The 13,461-nt window shown below is 38.9% G+C and overlaps 1 protein-coding gene across 2 annotated transcripts in view; it reads left to right on the top strand.

Annotated features, from left to right (window-relative positions):
• nmo (serine/threonine-protein kinase nemo) overlaps positions 1–13,461 on the top strand; it is a 55,987-nt gene that overhangs the window by 38,007 nt on the left and 4,519 nt on the right. For both annotated transcript variants that reach the window (XR_006246511.2, XM_043214033.2), the window contains exon 2: positions 7,936–8,065. Coding sequence is in view for 1 of the 2 variants with exons in the window: in XM_043214033.2 (XP_043069968.1) it covers positions 7,936–8,065 (130 nt within the window). In the remaining variant the exon portion in view is untranslated. The remainder of the gene's footprint in view (positions 1–7,935; positions 8,066–13,461) is intronic.

Raw genomic sequence — 13,461 nt, 5'->3', positions numbered from 1 at the left:
TTTTAGAGTTAGAGAGTTCAAATTTTACACGAGCGCTATTTTTGGCAAAATAATACGACATGCCAAATTTCGTAAGGATCGGCCGACTATATCCTATAGCTGTCATATAACTGAACGATCGGAAATGACCCAACTTTCGTGTTTTTAAAGATAGAAAGCTGGAACTTGGTACAGATTATATTCTTGGTCAGTTAATCCGATCACCCAAATTTCATAACGATCGGTCGACTATATCTTATAGCTGCCATATAACTGAACGATCGGAAATGGTTTTTGGTAGAAATATCAACTTTCGTATTTTTGAAGATAGAAGTTTGGGACTTTTTTTAGATTTTGTATTGTAATAAATTGGATTATATATTCCTATTCCCATAATAGTTTATATACCTTCGGCGGAGCCGAAGTTTATATACCCTTGCAGTTAAAACCGGATATATATCGCAAACATCGGATATAGTTGGCCGATCCTTATGGGAATAGGAATATATAATCCAATTTATTTCAATACAAAATCTAAAAAAAGTCCCAAACTTCTATCTTCAAAAATACGAAAGTTGATATTTCTACCAAATACCATTTCCGATCGTTCAGTTATATGGCAGCTATGGGATATAGTCGGCCGATCCTAATGAAATTTGGTAGGTTGGATCAACTGGCCAAAAATATAATCTGTATTCAGTTTTAGCTTTCTATCTTCAAAAACACGAAAGTTGGGTCATTTCCGATCGTTCAGTTATATGGCTGCTATAGGATATAGTCGGCTGATCCTTATGAAATTTGGCATGACGTAATGTTTTGCCAAAAATAGCTCACATGTCAAATTTGAACTCTCTAACTCTAAAAACACCAAAGTTATACCATTTCCGATCAATCAGTTATATGGCAGCTATAGGATATAGTCGGCCGATCCGGGCCGTTCCGACTTATATACTGCGTGCAAAGGAACGAAGGGTGTGTGCAAAGTTTCAAGACGATAGCTTTAAAACTGAGAGACTAGTTCGCGTAGAAACAGACAGACAGACGGACAGACGGACAGACGGACATGCTCATATCAACTCAGGAGGTGATCCTGATCAAGAATATATATACTTTATAGGGTCGGAGATGTCTCCTTCACTGCGTTGCACACTTTTGACCAAAATTATAATACCCTCTGCAAGGGTATAATAAAGACTACTTTGCGCTTAAAATTCTACATAGTCCAAGTACATAATTTACAATATTTGGAAGAAAAGTTTCCCTTACTTGTAATTTTTTATCGCCCCAACCACGACGTCGCTTTGTCTGGCAGCCTTGGGAGTCCTTTTGGTCCTTTGTTTTGTCGCTCTCTCACATGAGAAATGTATAATGTGCGACGTTCGCCATTTACATTTATAATATTTTTATGTCACCCACGGCAAGGATACCTTCTTCCCACCCACATATATCATTAGAGAGAGCTGCCATGCCCTTGGGCTGGGCTTAATTTTAACAAATTATTCACAGACGCCGCAAGAATTTTTTTCTATTTTATTTTTCTGCAATGCTTGCAGCCCTTTTTTTAATGCGAGGTGGGAGGTTGAGGAGTATAAGTGCTGTTGGTAGGACTCTGAGAATATCCTTGAACTTTTCTTGGGTTTCTTGAGGTTGGTAAGTTGGAAAAAGCAAATGAATTGGCTTAAAAGACCAGCCAGGTGTGAAATATAAATAGCCAGAAATAGTTATATATTTTTGTTGATGTGGAAGGTTTGTTTTCAGAACATTTGATCCGAGAGGGTTTATTAATATCCCAAGAATCTTCCTTTCAAGTCCACAAATATGAATTCCCCAGGCAAACTATTCTCCCTCAGTTTCCTTTCTATTATTTGACCTTTGTGCCATAATTAGACAATTAAGCGCATAATTAATATAAAAGTAACCAAAAGACCCCCTTCGGCGCTTGGCTAACAGTCGGGACTCGAAATGGTCAAGATGGGATGGGTAGTACCCTTTTCGGCCTTGGCCCACAGGCAGTCACAAACATGTAAATGTTTGAAGAGCCGGGAAGCTGAGTCGGGAATCGGTAGGAATGCGTTTATAGAAAAAAAGAGACTACCCCCCAGTGGGTCAGGCTAAATTAAACATGCAGGACACAACAAGGATTCGGTGGGGCATGAAAAATACAGGACAGGGGGCAACTCCCAGTGGCTTCCAGATCCATGAGAAATGCTGATGACGGTCTTAAGTATAAAGAGACAACAAAAGAGAAGGAATTCATTAAGCCGCAAGGGGTGTAGCTAGACTTCAAAAATACCCTCTAAAATAAAGGATATTCTAACTTGAAATAAAGTTTAATAATTAAAATAAAATAAATACATTAATTTTAGTACAAATTAATCCTCATATTACCTCCTAACTGCCTAATCCACCCAAAAATATAACCCAAGAAGTAAGACTTGTGGGTGTGGCAGCTGCTGCCTCTTTTTTTGCTTTGTCCTTTGGCTATTTTTGGACCCAGCTCTGGTCTCTATTGTTTGCCAACAAATCCGCACAAAAACGTAACACAACGTAACGAAATGAAATCAAATGATTTCGCCTCAGCGCCCACACGCGCGTACCAATTTTCAGAGATCCTTTTGCGGCTTTCAAGGGCACAGCTTCATCATCATCATCATCGGTATACCACCCAAACCACCCATCCAGTACCCAAGTTTTTAGGGTGGTGACGAAAGTTTCTTTCGTGCTTAGTCCTCCCCGCCATGTGTCAAATGCAAGTTGTTTCTTTTCTATATCTGGCGCCGATTTGGTTCGCTTTTTGTGTGTGTTGTCTCCTCAGTCTCCTCTGGTAATTTTCCATTACATAAAACGTTGCATATGTTGAGGCGCATTTGCGTCAGCAGCCAGCTCCAGAGGGGGGAAAAAGTGTCATAATCAATCTGGGCTGATGCTCCACCCTTAATAACTGATGCCCCCAGGCTGAAAATTTAGATTTCCAACAGATTTTTACATAATTGGTTGCGACAACTTTTGGGTAGCATACTTTTTGGCGTTTTGCCGACATTGTCATGACCTCTAAATATTTATTAAATTCATTAACTAATATTTTATTTTTTTCTCTTTTCTTTTTAGGTAAGAAATTTAAAATCCCCACCAAGGATGTCTCAGAGACTAAATCACAGATGAGTAAGAATTAAGCCTTAAGGCATTTAAACGCCCCATCAATTAGGTTAGGAATTAAGACATAAATTCATGTCGAAACATGTTCGCTTTTCCCTCAAAACAATTACACAAAAATTATGAAATTATGAGCCAAAAAAAGAAAACATTTCATCGCCTTGGAATCACTCTGCTGCTGGCAGTGTAGAACGTAAATATTTCATTTAATGTCTTTAGCAATTTGGCGCTCAGCTCGAAGCTGTTGTCATTTTTCATTTCAACCACCCACCAAGGACCAAGGACCACCCACCACCCACCTAAAGCAGCAGTTTCCTTTTGGCATTAAAGTGAAATATGGCCAAGAACTGGGAGAAGTCGAAAGAAAAGCAGGGCGGCCAGCTAACGACATTGACAATGACTATTGTTTTGCTTTCGCTTCGAAATCCTTGAACATTTTTAATGTCTTTCACATTTTTCATAGTATACTTAAGTTTTTGACAAATTTAACAGATTTTGAATTGCAAGAGGCCACATCGCCTGGAAGTATGCAATCAAAATGGATTTTAATTGATTTTAGCTTCATTCGACTGTAAAAGTCATTGACTGCACTCGCACATAGACTCGCACCCACCTCCACCCTCTTCAAATTCTAAATTGCATAAATTTATTTCTCTTACTCCGGCCGGAAAGTGCCACGCCTACCACCTGACGCTGCCTGAAGGCCATTTGTAAAATTGATTACGCGCATAAATTGAAGCAGACGATGACGATGAGAGTCCTGCTTCTAAGCTCCGAGGACATGAGCCAGGGTACGGGAGGGCAGGACTATATAGCGGAGATTGGTTTAGTCTGCCGAGTGAACATTTTTGCATTCGACTAGGCTAGTTTTAAATTGAGTTTTTAAAGCCAATGCCTCCAAATGAAGGATGTTATTATATTTATATAATAAAATTCAATTAAGCCTAATTGCTTTCATATGTATATATGTGTGCTCTCAATTCTTTTCCTGTTTGGCCCGCTTTCTCCCTCGAGGATGCCCCAAAGTTATTAGTCAATTAACAGCAGCGAAATGTTGCAATTAATGTTGCGTATTCCGGCGCTCCAAAAACTATTAGAACGACAGAGATAGCAAGGCCAGAGGGAGAAAGAGAATTCCCTGCTGGCAGTGCCGGCATTGCCATAATTATAACAGTGTGAAATGTCGGAAACATGCGAATTAGTTGGGTAGTTGGTGGAGGAAGGGTACTTGGGGGCCCAAATGTATGAGGGAATCCAGTTTAGAGGCTCAGTACCTGTACTGTACCACAAAACACAAGGAGACACTTTTGAAATAAATAAGGTGACCAGAGTGAGGTTCTCTGTCTTCAGTGTGACCTTAGTTTTTAAAGTGTGTTGTTCAAAACAGGCCAGAAGTAATTAATATTTTTTTTTTTAGTTTTAAAATTTGGTTTTGGTAGTATTTGGGAGAGTTTATAAAGATTTCGCATAGGTACCTGAAAATTGAAGAATTTTTCAACTAATAATTGAAAAAAAGGAATATAAAATATTTTTTGAAAGGGTCTTCCGACACTTTTGTTGCCTGAGCTAAGTTTGGAGTTTGAACCAAGCCATAAATTATTAAATTACAATTTTTCAAAGATAGTTATCATTCTTTTGAACACAGTTTGTCAAGATATAGCTATTTTCCCAATAATAATTAAAATAAATAAAAATATAAAACATCAAGCTCAAGTCTCTTTCGACATCTTTGTCGCCTGAACCCCTATGATATGCATGATACTGGCATGTATATTATAAACATGTATGTTCTACTGATGGCTAACCAAAGTAGCGGACACTCAGAAATGCCAACATCAGCACAACAATTGGGATGGCTCAGCACATCATCATCACTAAAGCAACAAACAGCGGGAAAGAGATGGTATCATCAAGATAGAGAGTGACAGGGACAATAAAAGCAATGTCAGAGGACGAAGAGCAGAAATTAGTAATTTACACGCCATGGCAGGTCGAATGTGAAAGGCCAACCCTTAGTAGCTGGACACATGGCATATGTAATGGGAGCATGATTATGGCAAAACTGCAATTAGTAATGGAGAATGCATGAGTGGCTTTAAAGGCGCGTTTCATTGAAAATCACTTAACATTTGGAATTCCAGTAAAAATAACCAAGAAGAGCAGGGTTCTTCTCTTCTGAGGGTTCAATGAACGCCATGGTCTGGTAGAAGGAGCTCCCAAGGAGAGGCAGAGCCAGTCAGACAGCAACAGCAGGAAGTTAAAAGGCCCACAGGCAACAAATGTTCACTTGGATGGATCAGCTCAGCATCTGGGGGGTGTGGCTCAAGGAGGAGGGTTCGGTGATGAGTGCACAAGGTGATGAGTTATTCAGAAAGCATGTGCAAAGTGTCAGAAGGAATCAAAAATGGAATTATGCAAGCAGATGAATGAAATGAGAACGAGGGGGGCAGGATTGGGGGAGATGGGCCTCTAAAAAAAGGCCCAAAACATAACTGAAAAAAGGAATAAAATAATAATACAAAGTTAAGGCAGATGTGACCCGCAGGCGAGGTCCGCAAAACCCAGAAAGTCATTGAAAAGTTATTTTTAAAAGCCTAAAGCAGCTTAAAGAATTGGAAAAGAATGTAAAGTTATAAGGAGTTTAGAGTTTATAGAACAAATAATACCCTAAAAATAAAAATATAATAGAATTTTAAAGAAAAATCTATAAACTCTTCGAAAAAAATCACCTTTTTAATAGAATTCCTATATACCCTTTCAATCTCAAAGCTATTAAAGGGTATTAACAACCATCCCAGAGTCAATCGAAAGGATATTTGAATTTGTTTGCGGCGTCATCGCCAAAAAACCGGAAAAGCAAGATGACAAAAATAAAATAAAAATACGAAAAGGAAACTTTCCCAGCAACGAAATGGCAATTTCAAGTTTTCCACCCTCTGGAAAAACCCTTTTATTCGATTTCGATTCCAAGCACTTGAACACGAAACTCGTACAGAGGACCGACCCCCTAGTGGACACACCTGGAGTGGACCGAGACAATCGAAGATGGGTTTCTATTCCGATTGGTTTCGATCAATCAGTGAGGGAAACTATAACAAATTTTCAAGTAGATTGAAGACGACCCGCACAAATCAAAGGGCCAGAGGTCAAAGATGATAAATTATTGATCTTTTTTTGTATCATTTTCTTCTGGGGTCTCATTATCATTTAGTTCTGGGTCTCTTGTAAGACACGCACATGATAAATGATTATCCATTAAGTGGCATTGAAAGCAGAAGCGAAAAATAGGGGCAGGGTATACGTGGCAGGAGGCATCACAAAAATTGCAGCACACACACGCATCCATCATCATCATCAGGCCGTCTTTGTCTTGTCGTTATTTGTCCAAGTATGTGGTCTCTCTTTGTAATTTTTGATTTTACAACCCAATTCCAAGGCAAACAATAGTAAATTTTAGATTTTGGGACTTTGATAGATTGTTCTTGGAGTTGTAGAATCTCTACCCATTAAATTCCATCATTTCTTTGATGCTTTTCATTGCTTTTTGGCTTTAATCGTCTTTTGTTGCTCCTCATTATCATTAACACTTGTGACATTACGCCTAGACATTTCATTTCATTCATTTTCCCAAGCACTGGCTCAGACATGCAAATGGTTTTCATTCTATAGCGCCCTAATGTATGCTACACTCCAGTGCGATGCTGACTCATCCAGCCATACATATAGAAACCAATTCAATCTGCAGCAATTTGCCATAATTTTGAACGCTTAACTGTCGTCGTCGGCCCGAACTAACAGGGCCAGAAGATTTACGAGCCACGACTTATCACACAACAAGACAAGGATAGAGCTATAAGAGAGGGAGAGAAGGACAGAAAATAAGAAGAAATTTTGGTAACAGGAGAAGCTAAAGATGCTGCGCAGTTTTTGGCCAAAAAAAAAGGAAAGCAAAGACCATAACAAAAATATTTTTCACCGCAGACAAGGCGACAGGAATAAATTGTGAGAAAAAAAGACACTGGAAAAAAGTTATAGAAGAATCTATAAGGTTTTAAGAAGCTAAAATATATATATTCCTAAGAATCTAAACAAGTCTTTCTACTAAAAGAAAATATTCTATAACTTAGAGACTAATTATTCAAATCCTCAGTGTAGAAAAAGGAGTGAGTCAAGCAGACAGACGACAAGGACTTTCTGCCAGACAGGACGAACGCTGACTAACCAACGCCCCGTCCTGGCCAATGGCATCATAAAAGTTTCCTTCTACCAAGTCTCGGTAGCCTTTCAAAGAAGGTCCTTAATTTCACCCCCAAAACTATGCAAACACTGTCTGTTGTTTGACCTTTTTTCTGAGCGTACATTATTCTATTGCTAATTTTGTGTCTTTGTCTCAAAGGTTGTTTATCAATTGTTAGACAATACACATTTCAGGCCATTTCCCGGCGCCATTTCCATTTTGTAGGCCTGAATGGAGAAATGTGATTTTCCTCCGACAGGCTGGGAGAACGAGGACTTTCCAAACAAAAGGAAAATAACTCTGGCATTGTCAGTCAGCCAAGGCGAAGAGTTGAACGAACTTTTAAACTCCATCGAATGTTTGTTTGTTTCTTAGTCTGTGACTGTCTGAATGGAAAAGGCGGGTACAGGGATGGGTTTTTTGTATAAAGTGACACTTTTGTCGGGAGAAGAGTAGAATCGGATCTGTTTTTAATGCCACACTTGAACAATAACTTGAATACTAACTTGAAATGCTTACTGAAATATATTTTCTAATTAAATTTTAATTTTCTTCATCCTTTATAGGGCCGTTACAGATCCCCGGGATGGACGACGTGTGGCCCTCAAGAAGCTGCCAAATGTATTCCAATCGCTGGTCTCATCGAAACGCGTTTTCCGTGAACTGAAAATGCTTTGCTTCTTCAAGCACGAGAACGTAAGTCCTTAAACTCATTTATCCTTGATTGTAATCCTCAACAAACGCCACCACTGATGACATAAAAAATTTAATTAAAATATTTACATATATGAGCTGGCACTTTTGGATATAGTGAGTGAATGTATTGGGGGGTGGTCCCTGTTGGATATTTATCCTTTATTTCTTTGTATGTGAAATATTACGTATACGCCCTGTGACTGCACAACAACTGCCTTTGGCTTCTCTACTCAGCTCTTGCTCTGGCTCTGTTCTGCCATTTTTATTAACAATTATATTTTCCACTTTAGTCCTGCTCGCTGGTTTTCATAATATTTACAACTGAAACAGGCAGGATAGTATCTGGAAAGCCTGCGTAAAATATTGTATCCTTTTCCCCATCCATTTTTTGTCCTTCTGTGCTGTTTTCTCTGCTCAAGTGGAATTATTATCATTAATTAAATGCCTGATATTGTCTGTTAATTTATTGAATTTAAATAGTTGTCTTTCAAGGGCCGAAGGCTGCTCCTCAATTGGGTTTTCTGTCATTAATCAGAGGGCTGGTTAAAAGTAATTACACAACACCATGATAAGACAGCCAACAAAATCAATTTCATAAACAAATTATATTATTTTTTGGTCTGTCACTATTAAATTAATGTTTGAAAAACATCTGTGAATTGTTCAACATTTTCCTACATTTTGCAGCCAAAGGCATAAATCCATGGTGTAATTTTTGCCAGAAATATACATATATTAGTAACAGTCAATTTTTTGTGGAAATAAATCCTTTTCCAGCTGTCGTCGCTTATAATTTATTTACATATTCATTGCGATTGCTAGTCTGCACGAGTTATGAAAGATTCAATTGTGTTTTGTGTGGTTTAGAACCTTTTTGTTGTGACACCACCATGTTTGGAGGATTTGACATTTGCTTTTAAAAGTCAGCGATCTAAAAAGAAACTGTCACATACGATTCGTTCGAGTATTAAATGTCATGGTCTCTCCTTGGTGATTGTGATTTCAATAATTTGTCTCGAATTGGTTCGACTTCATTAGCCAGCAAATAGGCCGTGGGCTGTCTGAAGCTGGGAGTCTATTTGCCGAAAGATATATTCGTCCAATATCGTGGCCATCTCGCATCATCATCATAATCATCATTACCATTTCCATGTGCCCACATGATTTACTATTTTTTTTATTATTTTCAGCTTGGCTGCGTGTGAATTTCGTAATGCAAGTAGAAGTGGGCGTTGTAGAGCAGACAGCTCTAGCTCTAGGCCCCTTAGGGGGGGTATCTCAATTCCATATTGCCGCAACACCTTGCCCAATATGCAAATTTTCTATTAATATGCATAAATTGCTGTAGGTGGTGGATGGGTGAGAAGCACAACAAACGAAGGCGCGACTTTGTCTCATGGTTGTGTATCTGTGTGAGATTTGTTGCATCTGTCTGGGTTTCCTGTTTCATTTCCTACATATAGTACATGACAGACATCATTCAGAGAATGGCAAACAAGTGCAATCAACTCCAAAAAGCAAGGAACTCCCTCTCCCTCAGACAAGTTGTTGACAAGCTGGATGGAAAAATATAATAGAGGCACGTGGCTGGGTTTGCATTTTATTGCAAATTGGGTTCTCCATTCCATTTTCCATGTGTGGACGTGGTCGGGGACGTGGACGTGGCACGACTCGACTATTTATAACTCAATCAATGGAAGACCTTCGTTCGATAGTTTTTAAAAGGAAATTTATGTTCTGATTTGAATTGATGGAATTGATTTCGATTTCAAAGCGATGGAAACAAGTTTAATTACTTGCATATTTTCCTGAAAGGCCATACATTAAGCTGATAGTTGCCCTCTTGACCCTTTCCATCGCTGGATTTGAAGAAAATCCTACCTCCTCTCATGCTTTATGCATATTGCAGCTTAACAAATCGCTGCAAAATGTTTTCGCTCCATTATCCGTTGATATTGTTGATGCTGTGTTGCCCATTTCAATTGCAAAATCAAACCAACAACAATGTGGATGAAAAAAAATTGAAATTTCAATAAAAACGATTTTCTGTTGTACTTTATTTCTCATTGCAAGCGTACGTGGCGCAAATTTCAAAAGCATTTCTCGCATGCAACTCGGGGCGCGGCACGCCAGGAGCGTTGATATTTATTTTGCGTATTTTTATTCCAGTTCTCCACCCCCTTACCTACATTTAGGACTGTCATCTCCCCTGGTTCCTGGTAGGATGTAAAGATTTCTATATGGCAGCATCTCTTGACTTTTGCCATCTTGGCTGCCCAAAATGATTGAGTTTGACGCCCTGGCAGCATCAATTGCATGCAAATTTTGTTATTATTCGCATTGCTTTCAGCAATTGAAATGCCAATTTCGATGGGGGTTTCTCCTGGGGGATATAGCTTTCAAGAGGCATATGTTTATTTAGCGAGAAATTGATTGGAATGAAGTTATATGAAAATATATGGGGATATTAGAAATTATATTAAATTTAATATCTACAAGAAAAGGGAGGATGTATAGATAAATGGCTCGTTTTAAGAAGCGGGACTTAATATGAATATGTTCAAGGAAGGGAGAGTATATACATAGATAAATGACACGTTTTAAGAAAGAGATAAAAAATATTAAAATGTTTTTTAAAGGAAATTTCTATTGATATATGGCTCATTTTAAGAAATCTTTAATAAAATATTAATGAGGGTTGGGAAAAAAGATTAAATGCCACATTTGACGAATGCATTAGTGAGAAAGAGTACATATAAATAACACATTTTAATATATATATATATTATTATTTTGAATTTATGAATTAATAATTTAAAACACAACTTCTACCAAAAATATTATAAAGTTTCTTGAATAATTTCCGGCTAATCAAAGGAAATCCATGTTGTATCTCCCCAAGGCAATGTACCACCTCCATGTAATACTCAATTTCGGTGAAGTTCTTCAAGACCCCTTCTCCAATGGGCCACACTACTAACCCCCCACTCTATTCATTTAATTAGCCAACAAATATGTGTTGACAGCTGCTGCTTGACAATCTTTTAGCTAGAAATTTGTACCTCAGCTTGGAATGAAAATACTTGTGAAGTCGAAGCAGCAGTGGTGACACTTTTGCTTTTGTTTTCTCAACATGGTAGGGGGGCTAAAAATTCGCTGGAAGTTTTAGAGAGCTACCCAGAGATGCAGAGCTATGGAGGAAGTTGTAGACAAGATCTGGAGTTAAGTGGGTTGGCTTGGCATTGGGGCGGGGTGGTGGCACAGCTGCTAGTTGCAAGAGTTGTACACGAGTTTCACTTGTTTCGCTGTCTCTGTGTTTAACCAGAAACTGTTTTCAAGCCAGCTAGCCAGTCAGCCCGTCAAGCTTCTACTCAACCTACATAGTTAGTTGTTTTGGTTATTACCGATTTTGTTAAGACTCTAACCTCCCTCTACCCTGGACAGCAACACTTCAAGGACACTTGAAGCTATAGCCCTCCTCGGAGTCAGAGTCGGAGCGGAGCTGAGCTCAGCACAATGCATAAATTTGGTTTCTGATTGCAAGCCCAAGCCAAGCCAAACCAAAATGTTAATTAGCTGCAAGCCGCTTGCTGGCTGGTTGGCTGCACGTGAGACCCCAAAAAATAATTCACCCACCGCCGGAATGGCAATAACAATAACCCCTCCGGCCTGAGCTCAGTACCAGCGGCAAATTACGCGCCTGCGCTGTGGAGTAAACTGAAGTCAACTCAAGTGCAATAAGGTGAAGTGCCGCAAATGAAGCTAACCGAAAAAAAAATAAGAAAAAAAATATATATCAAGAAACTGCAAGAAAACAATTGGAAACACTTGAGTTTCGTTTTTTTTTGACTTGTTGAGAAAAATGAGATTACAAGATTTTACTTTAAAAGATTTTGCTTTTTGATTGTTCTTTCATTGAAAGAGGTAGTATTTTGTAAAGAATTTGATGTTAAAGGCCTGAAATGTAATAAAGGCATGCCTTATTTTTTGTTTTTGGTGTTTGGTTTTTAATAAATATTTTATTTCTTTTAATAAATAGCTGTAGCTCAGACTTTGAGAGCTCTGAGAGGACATAGTTGAAGAAAATAAAGCAAAAATGTTGTTTTCTATCGGTCTACATAAGTATTAAAAGAATGTTCCAATTTTATTCAGATAACTCAAAGCTAGATAATCTCTTAAGACTTCAAACCCCAAACATATGGAATATAAATACCCTTCAAACTAAAAAACCACCAAAATCCCAGATCTAGAGTCCAAAAAAAATCGAATTAAACTTTATGAGCTGGCCTTTATTTCGCCAAAAACCACAAAACGCAACAAATGCAGTCACCAAATTACCTCACAGGCAGCAGAGCAGTGCAGCTGGGTAAGGGGATATTACAGAATATCCAGAGCTACCAGAGCTGAGCAGACAAAGAAATAAATATAAAAAAAATAAAAAATATAAAAACAAAAGAGTCTAGAGGAGGCAGAAGGGGCTGGTTGGGACGGAATGAAGAATATCACGTCGCTCCTGTAGAGCGAAAGAAACTTTGCCACTTAAGACCGACGGAGACTGGAAGACGGCGACGAAGGCTTAGCCAGCCTGGGCCAAAGCAACAAAATACCAACAACAACAATAACAATCTGCAACCAACAACAACTTGCAACCCAAAGTTGTCGGCACTTTTTGTTGTTTGGTTCGCAATGCCCCGCGAAAAGTGCTCAAAATTGCTGAACTGCTTTTTAGCTTTGGCAACTGCCGACAGTTTTTGTTTGTGGCATTGTAGGGGGGAGTTAGGGGAGGGGGATGCGGCACGAAAGAGCTTCGAATGTGCAACATTGTGGCTGGCAACATTTTTTTGCTGCAACTCCTCGTATTTCCCCCTCCTGTGTTTTTTTCGGTCAGTTTACGCATGTTGTGTTGCCCCAACTGGTGGCTTAGTATAAATATTGTAAATTGATTTTAAATGGGTGGGATGGGGTAGGGGTGTGGTAGAGGAGGGTTGAGGGTTGAGGAGTAACCCTGAGTGACTCTCTTTCGGTTTAGATTTTTTTTGATGTGATTGCTCGGCAGTTCCTTCATCATCCTCGCCACACCGCAAGCGAAAATAAATCAGCGCTTGTCTGTCTGGTTTTGGCTTCTTTTTTTTTATTCTTCTGTCCATCAGTCCTGGTAGTCTCCCCTCTTGGTTAGCCAGACTTGGCGTGTTTTTGTACATCCGAGGAGGAGTAGTAGTAGTACAACCGCGGGGTCAACAATTTCCTTGGCAGGTTTTGTGCCTTTTTGTTGTTCTGCTGCTTGTGGCATTTAATGTTCCGGCAGCGCGACACTTAACATGCAACCTGATTTTTATTGCAACTCCATAATTTATGACCCCCAGCACCACGTAATCCCCCCTTAAATGAGGTGTAAA

This window comes from Drosophila bipectinata, chromosome 3L (assembly GCF_030179905.1).
Source record: "Drosophila bipectinata strain 14024-0381.07 chromosome 3L, DbipHiC1v2, whole genome shotgun sequence".
Taxonomy (NCBI): domain Eukaryota; kingdom Metazoa; phylum Arthropoda; class Insecta; order Diptera; family Drosophilidae; genus Drosophila; species Drosophila bipectinata.
This window is presented reverse-complemented; position numbering and strand designations above follow the sequence as displayed.